Source organism: Pyrus communis, chromosome 15 (genome assembly GCF_041283825.1).
Source record: "Pyrus communis isolate YQ-2024b chromosome 15, ASM4128382v1, whole genome shotgun sequence".
Taxonomy (NCBI): Eukaryota; Viridiplantae; Streptophyta; class Magnoliopsida; order Rosales; family Rosaceae; genus Pyrus; species Pyrus communis.
Window position 1 is genome coordinate 3,112,050 of NC_142579.1, and position 19,861 is coordinate 3,131,910.

At 35.7% G+C, this 19,861-nt stretch overlaps 2 protein-coding genes and 1 long non-coding RNA gene across 8 annotated transcripts; 2 read left to right on the forward strand and 1 right to left on the reverse strand.

The window, feature by feature from the left end:
* Positions 1 to 653: 653 nt before the first annotated feature.
* On the forward strand, positions 654 to 3,249 carry LOC137738282 (uncharacterized). 2 transcript variants are annotated; one of them, XR_015956428.1, is made up of 4 exons: positions 654 to 923; positions 1,011 to 1,086; positions 1,708 to 2,189; positions 2,985 to 3,249. It is a non-coding gene; the product is annotated as an uncharacterized LOC137738282 (long non-coding RNA). The 2 variants fall into 2 exon arrangements; XR_015956429.1 differs by having other exon boundaries at positions 692 to 906.
* Positions 3,250 to 9,283: 6,034 nt separating this feature from the next.
* Positions 9,284 to 15,200, forward strand: LOC137727723 (putative 12-oxophytodienoate reductase 11). The gene is made up of 6 exons (XM_088686158.1): positions 9,284 to 9,437; positions 10,126 to 10,266; positions 10,395 to 10,525; positions 10,684 to 10,860; positions 11,071 to 11,223; positions 14,314 to 15,200. The coding sequence occupies exons 1-6, from the start codon at positions 9,349 to 9,351 to the stop codon at positions 14,751 to 14,753; spliced, it is 1,131 nt and encodes a 376-aa protein (XP_088542284.1). The 5' UTR covers positions 9,284 to 9,348; the 3' UTR covers positions 14,754 to 15,200.
* Positions 11,538 to 13,954, reverse strand: LOC137711716 (vesicle-fusing ATPase-like). 5 transcript variants are annotated; one of them, XR_011065091.2, is made up of 4 exons: positions 13,426 to 13,948; positions 12,280 to 12,434; positions 11,933 to 12,028; positions 11,538 to 11,725 (listed from the first exon to the last, which is right to left on the reverse strand). XR_011065091.2 is itself a non-coding variant. In XM_088686160.1 (3 exons), the coding sequence occupies exons 1-3, from the start codon at positions 13,543 to 13,545 to the stop codon at positions 12,004 to 12,006; spliced, it is 300 nt and encodes a 99-aa protein (XP_088542286.1). In that variant the 5' UTR covers positions 13,546 to 13,948; the 3' UTR covers positions 11,795 to 12,003. The 5 variants fall into 5 exon arrangements, 1 of the variants encoding a protein (XP_088542286.1); XR_015956902.1 differs by lacking the exon at positions 11,538 to 11,725 and adding an exon at positions 12,664 to 12,746 and having other exon boundaries at positions 11,795 to 12,028; positions 13,426 to 13,954; XR_015956901.1 differs by lacking the exon at positions 11,538 to 11,725 and adding an exon at positions 12,664 to 12,771 and having other exon boundaries at positions 11,795 to 12,028; positions 13,426 to 13,954.
* Positions 15,201 to 19,861: the final 4,661 nt, after the last annotated feature.

Here is a 19,861-nt window from a genome sequence, read left to right on the forward strand (position 1 = left end):
CTGGAAAGAGGAGAAGGTTTACTAGTTTTGCTGTCGAGATTGACTATGGCTTCTTCTTCTGGTGCATCTGCAGGTAAGATTTCTACTCTGTTCAATAGTTATGAACTACAGTTTGTGTTTGGATGGCTGTGATTCATGTTACATGATTTTGGTTTATATGTTTAGTCTAACAAGAAAAGACATCCCCAAATAAAACTCTAATATGGTACTGACATCAGTTTCTTTTCACTACAAGAAAAATGAGCTATGGGTACAAAATAAAGGACACAATTGAGAATTTTGTGCCTGTTTGACCATCAAACGACTGAAACAGTTCCCATTTCATAGAGGGCACCATTGATTGTGCCTATTGTAAAAGAAAATAGGCACAAATACATTATCTGACAGCTTTATTGAAAAAAATGGCTCTAATATATTATTTGTGCCCATAGTTTACTTCTAAAGACACAATTCTTTGTTCTTTATTATTTTTTTTCAAAAAAACTTGTGGCCCACATCCATCCAACACTCTCTTTTCCGCTTAACTCACCCATTTCTATCCAACTCTCTCTCTCCCCCCTTAACCCACTGACACCCTTCGTAATTATCCCCACTATCACTCCCCCTTAGACCACCCTCATCCATCCAACTCTATCTCTCTCTTCCCCTAACCACACCCTTCGTAGATCATGCTCCCCTCAACCCACCCACATCCATCCGACTCTCTCTCTCTCTCTCTCTCTCTCTCTCTCTCTCCCTCTCCCCTTAACCCACACACATCCTTCATATTTATCTCTTTCATATTTCCTTATTTTTAGTTCTGGCTCTTCCCTCTTTGTTCTCTCTAAAACGACCAAGCCGGACTCGCCGGCCAAGTTTCGGCCAAAACTAGATCTCGACCCAATAGAGAAAACTGATCCTCTCATAGTGAGCTTCCTATCTATGTAAGTGGGTTTCTTCAATTTTAACTTTTAGATATGAAAAATTCTTGAGATTCAGGACTAATTCGGTTTTAACTTGGCATGTTGAAGATTTGGTTAGTGGTTTTGTTTGGGAGATTGAATTCAACCTGAACTGTAAGAAAGTGGTTCAAATTCTTGGATTTAGGTAAGAACCCGAGAAGCCCTAACCCTAAACGTAGCCTTCTTTCGATTTCTAAGAGCTTGGCTTGTTTTTGTGTGTTTTTATGTGAATTATTTGAAGGGTGGTGATTTTATATATGAAAATCTGAACTTTTTGCCTGGAATTTAAGTAGGTACAATTGTATGGAGGAATTGGTTAGAAGAGATTGTATGTGTACCAGATCTGGGTCTTTTCAAGCCGCACCAGATCTGAATTAGTGTTCTTTTTGCGGCTTGAGTTTATATATTTTCAGATATGAGTTATTTATTATTGTTTATTTTCTGTATGCATGTCACATTTTACTCACTTGGAGACTCGCTCCTATCGTACACAATTTTCATGTACCTCCCTGTCTCTCTTGTTCTATCAATTTTTGTAGGTCTACATTTGTGTGTTCTGTTTGTTGATCAAATTTAATGAATTAGATTGATGGTTTTAATTTTTTAATACTAGTCATGACTTTGGCAATGAGAGGTCCAAATGCTGCATATATCATCCAGATTAGTTCGTCTGTGGAGCAAATGGAAAGATAATGTCATAACAATGTTGTATTGTTTTCTTGGATGGAGAGTTGATTGCCCTGTTTTTATGTGTTTGGTAATGCAGATACGAGAATGTAACTGTGGTTGATTGCCCTTATCTTTCAGCAGATAAGGGCAGTTTTTGGTTTTGGCATTTAAGATATTTAAGTAGGGTTTCTCTTGCAATTGTAGAATTTGTTAATTTTGGAAGCATGAATTAAATGTTTGGGATTAACTTACAATGCTTCCTATCAAAACCAATTAAAACCATTTTCTGAATCTAATGTTACAATGTTGTGCACTCTCATTGATAAGCAGATTTTCATTATGATGAATTTTCAGTCATTCTCAAAATCTCCATAACTAAAATTCATGTGGCATTCGGTGTGAATTTTGTCGGATTTGTCTCATTGCATTGTATTGATTTCTTGTATTGTTACCATGCCCGTCAATTTTTCCTTTTTATTCCTAACTGTTTTCACTTTCAAGGAAAAGAGGTTTCTTGTTTGATGCCTTGGAGGAGAGCTGTGGTTTTGACAATTGGGGCAAATAAACGTCACTTATGAAGTATGTTTGTTACTTGTTTCATTATTAGCAAATGAACATAAATTTAATTTGTTATCTTCATTTAACTTCTTGATGATCACATTATGTTGATAATAAAAGGTGAAGATCGGATTTGAGTTTTCACTCCCTAAAACACTACGATGTCTAATAAGGAGTACGTTTCTTACTGGATGATTTTATTGTTAGAAATGAACATATGCTATTGTTATGTTGTAGCTTCTTAACTGTTTATACACAACTAATAGTGGGGAAGGATTTTAGAGGGATGGACTATATATTACATTGGTACAGCCTACAAGTACCCACTTGAGGGCTTTGTTGCAAGTTTTTAGTTGTAGTTAAGTGTTTAGGTTGCTCTTAGGAGAGACTGAACAGTGAGGAAACGTGCAGTCTTAAGAAACTAAACAACTCCATGAATCTTATCTTTCCGTATGGAAACATGGAAGACTTCACTAAAGCTAAAAATTAGATTTGAAAATACTTATTTATTAGCTTGTGCGTTGTAGAGCCTATAAGGTTCTTAGTAGTTTCTATCTTTCTTAGAAATTTATGTCATAACAATGATTGTCCAAACTTTTATTGTTTTGTACATCTTGTTTGCTGGTAATGATGGTTTTGCTGCTTAATTTAGTTGCATATTTTGTTCACTGTAATTTGGTATAACAAAGTAGCAATGCATCACTGCTATTGAGTTCTTAATGCCGATTGAAAGTTTTGGTCCTTGAACATGACTGGAAATAGGTCCTTTCTTTTTTTATTTTTTTTATTTCATTTTCACTTTCATTTGGATTTCAGGAGGATGATTGCACCATCCACCAAGTTGGAAAAGGAGGTGAATCTTTGATATGGCAGATCTGGAACTTTTACGTATTGATTTTAACCAACTCCTTTTTAGGTGTAATTTTGGACTTATTTTGTTTTGAAGTTGACTATATTTGTTTTGGCTTCTGATGAGGTGCAAGGCTTGCTGGGGAAGATGCATTTGTCCAAAAATGTCTGCTTTCAAGTTCTTTTTGCATTAGAGATGAAATATGTAACATTACAATATATGTTTTTGAGATTGAGAATGTGTTGTAGGCTTTCTACATTTTATGAAAATTTAAAAAAAAAATATATATATTACCTCAATTCAGTTTCAGTTTTTTCAATTTTGATTTTTTTTTTAATATTTAATTCTTGTTGGCACAATTATAATATAAGTGTCAATATGGCTGGAAAAGGTCTTCTGATAAAACAGGCACAAATAATGGTCCATTTGTGCCTGCCTCTTTGAGCACCAAACAGTGTATTGTGCCCTTTTAGCAATGGTGATGCCCATAGAGGGCACAGATACAAACTTAGTAGCTGCACTGTTGCTATTGGTCTATGGAGGGCACAGATACAAACTTAGTAGCTGCACTGTTGCTATTGGACTATGGGCACATGTCTTGGTGCTCTTTGACCTCAAAGGGCACATATAATTTATTGTGCGCAGTGCCCATATTTTTTGTAGTGTTTCTATGATGTTTAAACTTGGGTTGTTTCTTCTTCCTCCTATTCCTTCTCATTGAATCCAGTTCTTCATCACTAGATGAGTTCCCATATAGGCTTCTAAGTTCTTCCAAGTTGTACCCATCAGGCTCTCTGGTTCTTCTACTTCAATTTCATTCTGTACATCTTTCTTGTTGACAACTTCTACATTCTGCGCGTAATCTACGTACATCATCAGTTTCGTCAGGCTTTTATATGCTTCATGTTCTCGCACATCCACATCCACCACATTACTTTGTAAGATATTTGGTTGAGGTTTCTCTGTTACAAGTCTCTCTACTCCAATATTAATATGATGCTAACTGCTCCTCTATTACAATCAATGTTGAAATTGCATAAATCTCTTTTTGGTTATTTAAAGCATGCTTTCACTTTAACCTCCCAGGGTGGAGAGATTTTTCAGTGACCGGTACAGGGGATGGTACACCACGTGTCACTATACAAATAGTAGGATATGTGTGCTAAAAAGTTATAACTTCAAAAAAAAAAAAAAATTTCCCACCACTTCTGTTAAAATACGTGGTGTACCACTTGTGTTTTTGTCACAATGAAAAATTTCTCCCCAAAGTGAAGCTACGAAACTAAATAAAAGGGTCATGAAGTTTTGTGCACAAGGTTCTAAAAGACGTTAGACACTAGTCGAATGGTGGGTTGGGGTTTAGCGCTAGTCGAGCAACGGCTGTGGTCTATCGCCTAGGTGAATATGACTAAAATTTATTATACATCGTATAAATAAGTGTTTATTTATACTTAAAATATAGATAATTTCACTGAAATACATAAATTGTAAAATAAAATGACATAGATTATAAAGTATTAGAACATAATGAAAACATGAGGAACACGCATATAATGTATATCCATCTAAGTATCTAACAAGTCTTTTATAATATATTCAAACAAATAAAATGCAAAATGAATTCTATCTATTTTCTGTCCAAATGAGAGTTGCGACCTAGGTAGGTGCATCGGTGGGTCTGGGCGGGCACGTAAGCAGGTCTAGGCGCCCTATTTTAATAAATTGAGATGGTGGTCAGCCGCCTAGCGTCTAGACAACGCTATGCTAGGCGTGAATTTTTAGAACAGTGATTATGCATAAGGACCTAATAGACTAAGATTTGTCTTTAGCAATTGCCCTATACAGTCACCACAACAAACCCAACACAAAACACATACTACGATGTTAAACAATAAATAATTTGAATTTTTAGTAAGTCTAAGTAATAAAGAACCAAAAATCCAAAAAAAAACATGCAGCCACCATCCACCAAACTACAAATGTAGATGCCAGCAGTCATTTTTTACTTCAATTCTTCAACAACCCTTGTCAAAATCAAACTCGTCTCTTCATGACTTGACTCCAACGCTGGTGAAAAATGCATATTGCCTTTGTGCAAATTAATTGTAGTGAGCTCTAGGAAGTGGATTGACGAAAAATACCCCTCCATATGAGTGGCAGCATGTTTTTACGCAAAAAGATGGAAGGTAACATATGTAGTAGATTACAAAAGTTAAGAAAGTCTAAGTGGTTTTGGGTTTAGGAGGAAGCGAATCTACAAGGATTGAAACTGCACAAAGGTGCATAAGCATAATTGTTTTCCGTCACTGCAATAAAGCATCATCTACCTCACTTCACTATGCCACACGTAAGACATGGTTAGGAGTTCTTGTTGAGCATATTCGAAGTACTTGCTGTTTTGATCCATCGTTGAGTCCCGATGACGATCCATGAAGACTATGCCATATGTATCAATCCGACCAAGGCATGATACATCAACAAAGTCAATGCCAAGGCATATTGCATCTACATCTACATCAGCAAAGCATCGGGTGATTGAAGTCACGCAAGCCAATCCCAGACAACCTTGCCGACCTTTACACGATGTCACTACTGAAGTCAACCTTCCAGAAGCTTGTTCGAGGAATTGGTCTGCCTAACTATTCATATGCAATGCTTGTAGTTCTCATTTGGAAGTTCTATCAAACTCAGGGGGAGTATTCAGAAGTATACTCACTTGATCTTAATGTACATTTTTTTTCCTATGATTAGGAGCATTTTTCCTACTGGTTTTTTGCTACCTAACTAGGTTTTGACAAGGCACCCATCTTGGGCTGATCATACCCTTATGAGCTCTTCTACTTGCATCCAGAAGACGTATAGTTTTAACTTAATGCAACTTCTCACTTTTCTCTTTAGTCTATGGGTTTTTCTCTCACCTTGGGTTTTACCATAGTGAGGTTTTGTGAGTTTTACTTTTTATGCATTCTTCCGTTGATCTGAGACTCGCATTCGCTCATTGTACCGACGATTTCATCAACTGCACTTACTTCATCGTTGAAGACCCGATGCGCCATTTAGTTGAGTATTTACACACTCAAGGTGAAGTCTTGCAATCTTATTAGATTAGGAATGTGATTGTGTATAAATCATAGTGTATCTAGGGATATCTTTGAATATTCCCTTAGTAGTTAATATCCTATTAGAGTTGTAATCCTAAAAGGGTAAGGAATTAACCTTCCCTACTACTCTAAATAAAGGCACAATTGGGTGGAATAGAACCTTCTCTCCATCTCACAATTACACATCTCTCTCTTCTCTCTCTATGTTGCACCTTCTCTCTCTTTCTGGTCTCCATAATTGTTCAGTAAATTATGCTTACAACAAAACAATAAATAATTTGAATTTTTAGTAAGTCTAAGTAATAAAGAACAAAAAACCCAAAAAAAATACATGCAGCCACCATCCACCAAACTACAAATGTAGATGCCAGCAATCATTTTTCACTTCAATTCTTCAACAACCCTTGTCAAAATCAAACCCGCCTCTTCATGACCTGACTCCAATGCTGCTAAAAAAAATGCATTTTGAATTTGTGCAAATTGATTGCAGTGAGCTTTAGAAAGTGGATTGACAAAAAATATCCCTCCAGGCGAGTGGGAACATGTTTTTATGGAAAAAAAAAATGGAAGGTAACATATGTAGTAGATTCCAAAAGTTAAGAAAGTCTAAGTGGTTTTGGGTTTAGGAGGAAGTGAATCTGCGAGGATCGAAACTGCACAAAAGTACATAAGTATTATTGTTTCTATCATGCAATAAAACATCATCCACCTCGTTAATTGGAATAATTGAAAAAGAGTAACAAGGTTAAGCGAGTTTCAAATGAAAATCCTACCAAAAGTAATGCTGGCCCTTGGTAATAAACGAGGATCCCATTGAGCATGATGAATCAAATGAAAGGATGAAACGGAAAAAGAAAATAATTGAACCAAAAAGCATGGAAGCAATTATTTGGATAAAAGTAATGTATCCAAATTATTGTCAAATGGTCGTTGGTCGTTGGTCGTTGGTGCCGTCCACATTGGCAGCCATCTATTCTCTACTAGCGCACTGCATGATGATTTGATATCAGCATCTTCAATGAATGTGTAATATAATTATTGTCAAAATTATGGTTGACGTGGCCAATCAAATAGAGATGTTAAATTCTTTTTCTTTACAATGAATATGTTAAATATTTACTTTATTAATATAGAGTATTGCAAGACCCACCTTAAGTCTTATTTTTCCACCCACATTATAATTTTATCCACCAAAAAAGTTAAAAAATTAAAATGCTATTTTTTTGTCCACTATTATTCTTAAAATAACCTCTAATGTATATATCTAAGTTATTTTTAAATTTTTCAGAAAAATAAATATTAGAGCGTTGTCCAGGTGAGACTCCACCCACCGCGAATTCCAAAGCCTCCGTTTCCAGATTTTAATTATGGCAAGAATCCCATAATTCGGTCACTTACCAGTTCTCCAGCTGATTGCAACTATCATTCCTTCCTTCTATCCAGACCCCCAACGCAACCCCCTTTCCTCCCCTTCCAATTCTCACGACCAAGCCTCATGCAACATTCTCAAAATTTCATCCTCATGCCCCATTTTCAGATTTAGGACAACCCAATTCCATCTCTCCAAGCCCAATTCCTTCTTCTGGTCTCACATTTCATTGTTCAAAATTTTAAATAATTATTATATTAATAAAGTGTTTTGAACAACTATTATATATAATTAAGATAGGGGGACAAAAAAGAAAAAAAAAATTATTTGAAGGGATTTAGGTAGTTGCAGAAAGATGGTGAACAAAGAAGAGAGTCCTATTTTCTTTTCTTTTTTTAATTTTTGCTTGGTCCTTATATGTCATTTTACAAGAGATTAGATTAACATCCATTTTTTTAATATATATTAAAAAATGAGTAGGAGATAAGACAATGAGGTAACTTTATCAACACTCTTAATACATTGGGCTACATGGCTGTATTTTTTTTTTTTTTTTGAACAAACAATATTATCTACACTAAGGAGGTGGGGAAGTGGGCTTAAGCCTCATAATGGACTAGCAATAATATGATTCAACTTCGCCTTTGGCAATAATCAAACTTAAGACCTTTCACTTACAAATGAAAAGAAATACCACTAGATCCTTGTATTAAGTGGCACTGCATTAACGATTAAAAATATTTTTTTTTTCCATCTTATTGGTTGGCAATGGTATTCATGCATTAAAAATAAATAAAAAAATTAAAAGTGACACTTAGTACTACAGTCTAGTGATATTCTTCTTTACTTGTAAGTGAGAGATCTTAGGTTCAATTCTTGCCAAAGAAAAATTTGAACCGCATTAATGCTACTCTATTATGAGGATAAGCTCACCTCCTCCCCATTAGTGTAGATAATATCGTATGTTAAAAAAAATAAAAATAAAAGCATTTGACACTCAAGCCTTATGCTACCAAAAAAAGACAGTCAAAGGCAATGCAATCAATCCATGTCAACTAATAACATTTCGGTTGGAAGAAATTGTGTTGTTTTTCTATCCCACATGGCATTCCACATCACTTTTGACATCTCCCTTCAGTTGGAAGAAATTTTGCTATCTTGGGATTTGTCAAGTGCAAAGTGAGCACAAATTTTAACCCTCTTAATTTGAGGATATATTTTTGGACCATCGGTTCTGCTTTGATAGATTATTTGATCAAAATGCTAAAAATGTGCTACCCTTTCATGTGGTATCAGAGATATGAAAAATTCCATATCAGCAATAACAGTTAATAAAGATTGTATTAGTGTTTTTCAAGCGAAATGCCAATTCCTATGTGACATGATATGGATTGACAACAAAGGTGGTAGCTATCAAATCTGACAACAACTTCAAATCTATTTTAAGTGATTACTAAATTCTTTTTCTCATTATTTTATTATTTTCTGTTTTAAAAAACTTACTACAATTATTAGAAGTAAATTAGTGTGATAAATAATAATTTAAATTTGACACATCGGTGGATAACAAAATTTAAAAAAAAGATTAAAGTGCCACATAAACTTTTAAATTGAAATTTTATGCCTAAAATTTAACATTTTCTTTGGAGATAGTCCAATACTTCCTACATTAGAAAAGAAAAAAAAGCAAAAAAAAAAAAACACGATTACGTAACTACAAACGTCATCAAACATTTCAAAAGGAGCCGCCCGGCCTACCACTGCCTCTGCCTCCTCCCCGAACAGTATAAATACCCAATATGAAAGCATATCAAATCAAATAAAAAATAAGGATCGAGCTGTGAACCCAGTTGAATTGAAATGGTTACCACTAATCAAGCTCAAGTAGGTGGTCCCACAAGCCCTCTCCTTGCTCCTTACAAACTTGGAAACTTCAATCTTTCTCATAGGTAACTTAACTCACAGGCTCAACCTTTTCTACAATTTATATTCTTCCACATTCTGCGTAGATTTTGTTGACTTATTCTGCTGGAGTAGTTGAGATTTGGGCTGTTGGGTTTTGTTCATTTGGAAACAGGGTTGCAGAAAATCCCGGTTTTCTTACAAGAAAAATGAAATTACTGCTTATTTTTTGGGCAACTTGCAGGTTACTGGGAAGTTTTTGTGATAGTCAAATGTTTTTTTGCCTATGCAAGAATCCTGAATTTTCAGAAATAAAAGCAGCAACCTTCATTGGATGGTTTATTATGTAACATTTGCATGTTCACGTTACTTGCAAAGCAAGGAATTCGTTTAGTTGATTGGTTGGATGACCAGGGTTTCGTTTGCGAGTTTCTACCGCTATGAATTACTTTCTTTGTGTTCAAGATTGTTTGATTGTCGAATTCCTAGGAGCTCGTGCAGAATACGCTCATTGTATATTTACGTTGTAACTAGGACAGGTGTTACTGAAATCCGCTGTAAGCCCGAGATATTGAAACCAAATAAACTAGGAAAAGTATGTCTCCTTTCTGGATATTTCGTCGTATTACTTAAATCTTGCTGTTTAGCAAGATCTGATAATACTTCCAATCTAACTTGTCATAGGCTATGCAGTAGGTGCATTCTGATAATATACTTTTTCCTTGCCTTCTGCAGAGTTGTCTTAGCACCATTGACTAGACAAAGATCATACAGAAATGTTCCTCAGCCGCATGCCATCTTATATTACTCTCAGAGAACATCTAATGGGGGTCTTCTCATAGCTGAAGCCACTGGAATTTCTGACACCGCTCAAGGGTAACTTCACAAAGATTAGCTTTTTTCAAGTTTCTTTTATGTTAAATTTTAAATGGAAAACATACATTTAATTGTATACGTGCTTCATTTCAAAGTTTGATAACATTTTGTTTCTTTAATACAAGAAGGTACCCAGACACTCCCGGTATATGGAGAAAGGGGCAAGTTGAAGCATGGAAACCCATTGTTGACGCTGTTCATGCTAAAGGAGGCATCTTCTTCTGTCAGATTGGGCATGTTGGGAGGGTTTCAAATACCGGTGCGTTTCTAACATACACTTATATGACTTCACTTTGTGTCGTTGAAAGCGTTCGGACCATAAGTGAAAAGTTAGCCCATTGAAGCATTAGAACGCTGCCTTGATATTCCTGTAATGGAAATCTTTCAGATTGTGATTCTATCTATATTTTCTTACAGGATCTCAGCCGAATGGGCAAGCTCCAATCTCTTCTACTGACAAGCCACTAAGCCCCCAAGTACCATCTAGTGGCATTGATATTATTGAATTTACTCCTCCAAGGCGATTAAGGACAGATGAAATCCCACAAATAGTCAATGATTTCAGACTTGCAGCAAGAAATGCTATGGAAGCTGGTAATTTGTCTTTGCTTAAGTACGAAATAAAATTTGCGAGAACTCCAAAATTGCTTTCAACATAAGCAAACGAACCATCTCTTCCAGAATCCGAATGCAATTAAAGGCATAATTTAATTTGCAGTTTGACTAGATCTAGATGTGTGACAATAGTTCATGCTAGATTTCAAATAATATTTGGTGCACTGAAATTGTTTGTCTGATATACAGGCTTTGATGGAGTGGAAATTCATGGGGCCCATGGCTACCTTATTGATCAGTTTCTGAAAGATGAAGTGAATGACCTAACAGACCAATATGGTGGATCTATGGAGAATCGTTGTCGATTTGCTCTGGAAGTCGTTGAAGCTGTTGTTAACGAGATAGCACTACAAAAAAAATGAGCACTGCACACAATAAATTATCTGTGCCCTTTGAGATCAAAAAGCACCAACAATTGTGCTCATAGACCAATAGCAACAGTGCAGCTACTATCTTTATGTCTGTGCCCTCTATGGGCGTCACCATTGCTGATAGCACACAATATCGCTATTTGTGCTCAAAGAGTTCAGCACAAATAACAGCCTATTTGTGTCTTAATTCTGACAACCATGTCAGATTGTCAGGTGACATGATCATACGCGCACAATTTTCAAATCGTGCCCAATAGGTTCTATTTAAAAAAAAAATTATTAATGTAGAAAAATTGAATTTTCTTTTAAATCAACAAATCCCACAATATACACGTATTTTAGTTATTTACAACCAAGTCCTTCAGAATCCTATCCTCCCCCACAACACTGCAGCCGATGGACCCAAGTTCTTCGTGCAATGAAGCTCACTTAACCACATTCTCTTGCTTAAACTGAGAGTCCCACAACTTTTTCTGAATTGAAAATAAATCATAGTTGAATAAGAATCTTAGTAAAAAGCATAGACTAGGAAATATTTATACCTTACAAATAGCATCCATTTCATCAAAGATTATCGCATGCAAACCACTCTGGTCTCCAGGGGAATTAAGGACATAATGAGATTAGAAATTATTGAAAAACCAGCCTAAGTGCACTTGACATGTATATATTTCCCTTACCGTGAGCCCTTTGATCATTCTCAGCATCAGCAAATAGATTCCTAACATTTTTCTTAGTTTCACCAACTTGCTCAAAACTTCAGGGCCATTAACAATCTAGCACAGTTCACAAAAACAGAAATCTCATCAATCACCAATGCAGATAATAGCTAACTTATCTCTAAGGATATGTTGCATATCCAAAATCATTCAGACATGCTCAAATAGCTTTGTTAAAATAATGTACTAGCATCAAAATGATGTGTTAAATCATGATTCGACATGGTTCAATGTCTTTCCAAAAAGGAGTGTGGTATAAAGTTATACCAAAAAGATATCAGCGCAACTAGAAGAATCAGTTATCTTACTTATTTGTCACATGAGGAGGGAAAACATGGGATACAAAAGCTCTTCGAAATATATCTGCAAACTCAGCACCTAAGCCACCAATTCCAAGTGTTTGAAGATTAAACTCCTTGTGCCTGACAATGTTGCTACTTGTAGCTTCATGCTGATTTACAATCTGACGAATTCAGTTCAGAATATCAAATTTCAATACATTATTTGGTATTGTATACTATCTAAAATAATACTGAAAATGCACATCATATCATGACTCTGATATATGTAGCTAAATAATTGATCAAAGGAGCAAGTGCAAAAAATAAATTAGGAAACAATTGAAGAGATATGATATCTACACCCTTAGCAAGAGCAAGGCCAATCCTTTCCAAGAGAAAGAGAGATATTACCTAACACCAACATCATCGACAATGCTGATAGCCATACCGGTAGAGAGACCAGCAAGGCCACAAGCTAGATAGCCATATAGGTACTGATGATCACGGCAATGATAAGTCCTTAAATACCCAACAATATAAAGTTGTGTTAATAACTGATTAGCAGCTCTTGATCAAAGAATGTAAACAAACAACTTTATAGATTAGATTATGTCTTTGTTGTACTGTAATACAAAAGAAAGAAAAAATCACAACCAATTTTAATACAATCAATTCAAACATTACACACAAACTAAAAATTCTAGAACACTAGAAATATGGAAAGGAAACTAATGCAGATACTATTTGATTAAAAAGAATTAATTAACAAAAACTTTAAAGTCATAATAAGATAATGTTTTAAAATTGCAGAAGTATAGAGGTAGGGTTACATCCCACGTGAAAAACCACAGGGTAATGAACTCTGTTTCTCTCAGGTTTTCAAAACTTAAAAAATTATAGGACATAATTGTATAAATTTAACTGAGATGAGCTCAAATACCTCCAAGCTTAAAATACAACTCTACAGCTAGCTAACAAAAATACAGACTATCCAATTTTGAAATTCCAGTTGATCGATCACAAGGTATCAAAGGTCAAAAACGAACCCCTAAACCATCTAAACCCCTTTGCCTCCAAATACTGTGGAATCCCAAAAAATTACGATAAATTTGAAAAAGTAAACATAAAAAAGGAAAACTTGATTGTGAATTAGGAAAAATATAAAACAACTACCTCCTTATGGCATTGATCTGAGGAATAGTGAAGACGATGGTGCTTCCTCAGAATCTTAGATCCGATCTCAGACTTAACTGACTCGACGAGTTTGAAGTCCTGCAGCTTCTTCAACTCCATCTGAAGCTTGTCTTGCTCTTGGCCCTTTGTTTGGAGCTCTTCCTTCTTGAACTTCAAGATCTCCTCCTTCTTAAGGAGCTTCTCTGTTTCTCCTTCTAAAGCCTCGTTGCCTGAAGCTTCTCTTGCATTTCTTCAAGTTCTTTCTCAAACGACAGACAGTTGGGATCTGAGCGTGAGATGCAACGAGAGGGAGAGACGGATCGATTGAGATAGAGAGAGATGCGGAGGCGTTGGTGTTTCTCAAATCTGACGTACAATTGTTTTTCCAAGAAAAAAACGAAAGAAAATCTCAGATCTGAGAGAAGTGAGAGTGGTAGAGAGAGATGCATAGATTTTGTTTGGTTGAGATAGAGAGAAATTGGGTAGAGAGACAGAGGGAGGGGTTAAAGGGAGAGAGAGGGAAGTGGGGTGTGGCGTGTGGGTGGGTTAAGGAGGAAAGTGGGGTGTGGGTGGGTTAACTGAAAGAGACAGAAATGCAGAGAAAGTGGGGTATGTGCGGGCCTTAAGTATTTGAAAAATAATAAAAAATAAATAATTGTGTCTTTAGAAGTAAAATGTTGGCACAAATGATAATTTGAGTCCATTATTTTTATACTGATGTCTTGAAAAAATATTTGTGCCAAATTTGTAGAAGAATGGGCACATTAATTAGTGCCTTTATACAAAGGAAACAAATACAATTTTTTTGTGTGTAAAATTGGTTAGTTACCCACAAAATAATTAATTGTGTCCTCAATTTTGTATCCATAGGCCATTTTTCTTGTAGTGTAGGAGCGGATAAAGTTGGAATTAGATTATCTCCATTTGCCAACTATATGGAATCAGGGGATTCAGATCCGGAAGCATTGGGCCTTTATCTGGCCAATTCATTGAACAAATATGGGATCCTGTATTGCCATATGGTTGAGCCGAGGATGAAGACAGCTGCAGAAAAGAGTGATTACCCCAACAGTCTTGTACCCATGAGAAAGGCTTTTAATGGTACCTTCATTGCTGCTGGTGGTTATGAGAAGGAAGATGGGAACAATGCTGTGGCTGAGGGCCGTGCAGATCTTATTGCGTATGGCCGTATTTTCTTGGCGAATCCGGATTTGCCAAAGAGATTTGAGCTTAATGCTCCTCTAAACAAGTACAAAAGAGAGACATTCTACGTATCTGATCCCGTCGTTGGTTACACTGATTATCCATTTCTTGAAGCCACTACTTAAATTTACCGCAACATATGGAAACTTGAAAACGGGCTCCTCTGGTTCATCCGATTGAGTCTGTACTATTTTAGATAGATTGTTTTTCAACTACATTGTATTGCACGGTGTTGTGTATTATTGCATTATAGTATTGTAGCGATGTAGAATAGATGACCGAGTGGATTGAAGATGAAATGGAACGAAGGATACAAAAGGGTGCAGTGGGAATTTATAGATTTGGTGTCCGAGTTCCGTTTTGGGCTCATGATATTTTTCAGAAAAATTGCGATGTCCCTGTTCAAACACGCTGCTTTGCTGTGACGTATGATTTATTTTTACTATCCGAGGTCGTTTAAACTTTCAAAACCTCATTTTTAAGTTTGTAATAAAAAATCGAACTTTCGTTTAACGTCCAATCTTCTTTTACTTTCCCTAAGAATCCCTTGAGCTTCCCAAGGGTCGAGTTATGTCTATTTAAGCCTTACAGACTTACAGTTGTTATGTAATCATCGTTCAATTATTATAAAATAAACCTTTCGCTTTTCACCGAACTCCAGTAGATTCCAAAAAACTTTGTTCTTCGAGGGTTTACGTTTGTATCCCATGTTAGCTCGTGCTGCATCGTGTAGTGTCCAATGTTTGGGAGGGTTCCGGACTAGGAGGCCGGAAAAGTTGTACTCTCTGTTCAATGTTGTACCGTATAACAGCCGGAATGAACTGTTGTAAAAAAGTAAATAAGTAACATTTGCGAAAGAAGAAAATCAATTCTTATCCCTATCTAAAGTACAACCAATTGATCCTATTTGTGCCTTTTATTCTCAAGATGTTGCAGCCATTGATCCAAGCTTGCCGGTCTCCTCCTTCCTCTGCAGGCTAGAGTCTGCTTCGCGGCTCGAATCGGTTTCTCCTCTGGCAACTCCCACCTTACTAAACTTGTAAAGATACTTGTTTTATGTTGACAAACATGGGATGCTTGATCATATCAGCTTCTATCATGTTTTACATGAAGTTAACTTTGTGGCAGATGCTTTAACGAAGACATGTCATTCTGTTGAGGCGTTTATTGAGGATCAACTCGTTTCCTTTAGATGTTCTCACTGCATGGCATTTTTGATTCTCCAAGCGAAGGCTGTTTTAGAAGCTCTCTTGTAATCTATGGGCTCATTTAGTCTGTAGGGTTAGATTGGAATGGGTAACTCTTAAAAGTCAAAGTACATTGAGGTTAGTGGTCAATGATTTTTCATCTTCAAATGATTAGAATGGGTGATGCACTTTTTCAGATATAAAACATCTATTAGACCGGTGATGACACTAGGACTATGTCTTTGTTGTGAGAGAGAATGCCTTGATTAGAAGGGGATTGGAACAAAACAAACTTATCCCTCACAATCCTATCATGTGGGAAGGGATTATAACGGATTATCCCTGTTGGATAGTGGCCAAATTAGGCTAGGAAACAAAACAATATTGATGAGGATTATGGTTCCTTGTTTTGTGGCTTAATTTGCTCCTTGTTTTGTGGCTTGTTTGTTCCTTATTTTGTGGCTTAATTTGCTCCTTGTTTTGTGGCTTTTTCAAAGCCATAATTATTTGGCTTTTGGGTGGAAGAAAGGAGGAGAAGAAAAGGGGTTGTTTTTTATTTAAATGCCTTGCCAAAGGAGAAGGAACGGATGAAGAGAAAAGCATCCAAAGAGATGGTGAGAGCATTTGGCTCTATCATGGGTACGGGTGAGAGAAATTAAGAGAGCTAGAGTGAAAGATCTCTTGTGAAAGAACTCTTGGGTTAGAGTGAGGCTCTTGGGAAAATTCTGTGAGTGGATGTACAAGGGATATGGGATTGGGTTATGTCGATTTAACTCATGTGTAACTTGTACTGTTTTTTCTCATAGTGAAGAGCAATATCTCTCCGAGGACGTAGGCAGGTTTTTGCCGAACCTCGTAAATTTCTCTGTGTCTTTATTTCTTGTATTTTAAACTATTCAACTGTGGGTTTGTATGTTGGTGAAGATAATCAGCCAAGGCACAACAATCCCTCACTGTAACTTTCATTGTCTTATCATCCATTTTAGGATTAATCTCCAATCATAAGCTCATCTCTCAGCCAACTAACTACTGGTCACACTACTTGTATTGTTTTCATCTTTTCCACAAGTATGATTTGGAACAAATGTTTTAACATATAAATAAGATTGCCTATCAGATTGGTCATTAGAAGCATACACTTGCCAAGGGCATGAATATGAGCCTTAACCTTGCACCAATCATTTGTGGTTAATTTGTAAGACCTGCAATTGTTATAAAAGTGTCATTTCATAGCTTCTTTGAATTCCTTGGAACTTGGAAATGTAAGAATATGAGCATGAGTATGAATCTGGAGAATAGGTTATTCGTCTCAAGTTTGATAGAAAGTCTTAATGAGTATGGATTATCAATCCATGTTGTTCTAGGATTCAAATAGAACGAGGAGCTGATTCCTTATTGTATAAGGAAACAATTTCAGTTTTCTATATGGATTTTAATAGAAAATCTTTTTTGGTTTTGGCTAGGATTATGTTCTATATATGCTCTAACAGATATTACGCTCTGTCTAGGACCAAGACCTATTATTTGTTTGAGCATTTTAAATCTGGAAAGAGGAGAAGGTTTACTACTTGTTTTGCTGCCAAGATCGACTATGGCTTCTTCTTCTGGTGCATCTGCAGGTAAGAGCTGTACAATAGTTATGAACTATGGTTTGTGTTTTGATGGCTCTTATTCATGTTTCACGATCTTGGTTTATATGTTTAGTCTAACAGGAAAAACCATCCCCAAATCAAACTCTATGGTACCGAGATCAGTTTCTTTTCTATAATGTTTAAACATGGGCCGTTTCTTCTTCCTCCTTTTCCTTCTCATTGAATCCGGTTCTTCATCACCATTTGAGTTCATATATACGCTTCTAAGTTCTCTCAAGTTGTACCCATCAGGCTTTCTGGTTCTCTACTCCAATTTCATTCTATACATCTTTCTGGTTGACACTTTCTAAATAATGGGGGTCATGAAATTCTGTGCATAAGGACCTATTAGACCAAGACTATTGTCTTTGGCAATTATCCAGTAGTCATCACAACAAACCTGATACAAAACACATACTGCAATGTTAAACAATAACTAATTTGAAATTTTAGTAAATTTAAGTAACGGAGAACCAAAAACACAGAAGAAACACATGCACCCACAATCCATATATAAAGCTACAAATTTTGATGCCAACAATCATTTTTCACTTCAATTCTTCAGCAATCCTTGCCAAAATCACACCCAAAATCAACTTCTCCCTTTCTCTTCATCACCTTACTCCAACGCTGCCACCAAAAAATGCCTTTTGTGTTCATGCAAATTGATGGCAACAAGCCCTAGGAAGTGGATTGACGAAAATATTCCTCCACATGAGTGGCAACATGTTTTTACAACAAAAAGATGGAAGCTAACGTAGGTGGTAGAATCTAACAGTTAAGAAAGTCCAAGTGGTTTTGATTTTAGGGAAGAGGAGAATTGGTGATTATCGAACATGAACCAAGCTATATAAGCATGATTGCTTTCCATCACTGTTGTAAAATGTCATTTGTCATGTTAATTGGAGTAATTGGAATAGAGTAACAAGGCGAAGTGAGTTTCAAATGAAAATCCTACACAAAAGGTGAATGTACAAAAACTGCATCAAAATTCATTAAACAAAATTTATGTAGAATTCCTTTTCAATCCAAATGAGTCTATGTCAATCAAATAAGATCCATAAACTCCATGATAATTTATTTATGTTACAATTCATTAGAATCCAAATTGAATACACCCCCCACTTAGTGGATGAAATGAATAAGAAAGTTCTAGTTTCTTGGCAGAGAAACATTTGCCTATTGAAAGTTCCAGAATGGGTACTAGTTTAACGTCGAAAAAATTGGGGGGGGGGGGGGGAGGTGAATAGGATCCAACTTAAAATTCCAACTCAAATACAGTGTTCAAGTTAATTTTCACATTCACAACACATATACAGTTAAAAAGATAAATTAAATATGCACACATGATGTAGGATTTAACAAGGCAAAACCCATCACTGGAAAAATCATCGGGCTCCCAAGCCAATACAAACACTAAGAGAATTGAGTACAAAAAGACATACAAAACTCATCAACTAGACATACATCCTAGTCGGCAGTTTTGCCTCCGCGCTTTGCTATTCGTTCCCTCTTCAACATTTGAGTGGAAGTGGTACAACACTAACTCGGTCATCAATCACCTTTTCCTCAAACTTTACAGGATACTAACACGCTCATGCAGAACGAATGGATGATGAAATGTTTTTTGAAAAACAATCAATTACAAAAATCACAAGGCACGTTTCAAACTAATTTTTTTTTTCTTGAAGAAGCTCACAGTTAACATATGAGGAGTGGAGCCACCTTGTGATTAGAGTGATCATTTAACCCTACTGAACTTTTAATGCTTCTCATTAAATTAGTATATATAATCTGTTATATTCTTATATATTGACCATTGTGGCCCCCTAAACAACTTAGCCCTGATGGCTTTATTTGTTAGTTGACTGAAGAGTTCCAATATGATAGAGTTATTTCTTGTTATAAATAGGCAAAAGTTAAAGAAATAATCTTTGATAGGGATAGGAGCGAGGTTATTGTAAAATATTACACAAAATGATTGCATATTAGAGAGAAATAAGAGGATACTGAAAATATTCTAACTTATCTTTCTTTTCTTATTGCTTTTGTATCATATATTTTGAACACTCGTAGTGCTTTATTTATAGAGCAACTACTTTGAAAACTTACAAAAACTTCACTATTTAGCATATGAATCTTTATTGTATATGTGTAGGCGAACATACCCAGTGTTTACAACATTTCTTACCTTTTTATCTTCTTTTATTATTAATACATTTATAATATTTAGAAATTACGAGAATTAGATAAAATGAAAAGGTAATCAATCAATTAGCATAAAACTTTAAACTTCTCCTCCATCAATAAAAAAAAATATAATATAAAAATAAAAATATAAAATATAAAAAATAAAACCAAAAAAAAAAAAAAAACTTTTAAACTTCTCCTATTTATAGAATCGGGCATCTCCAA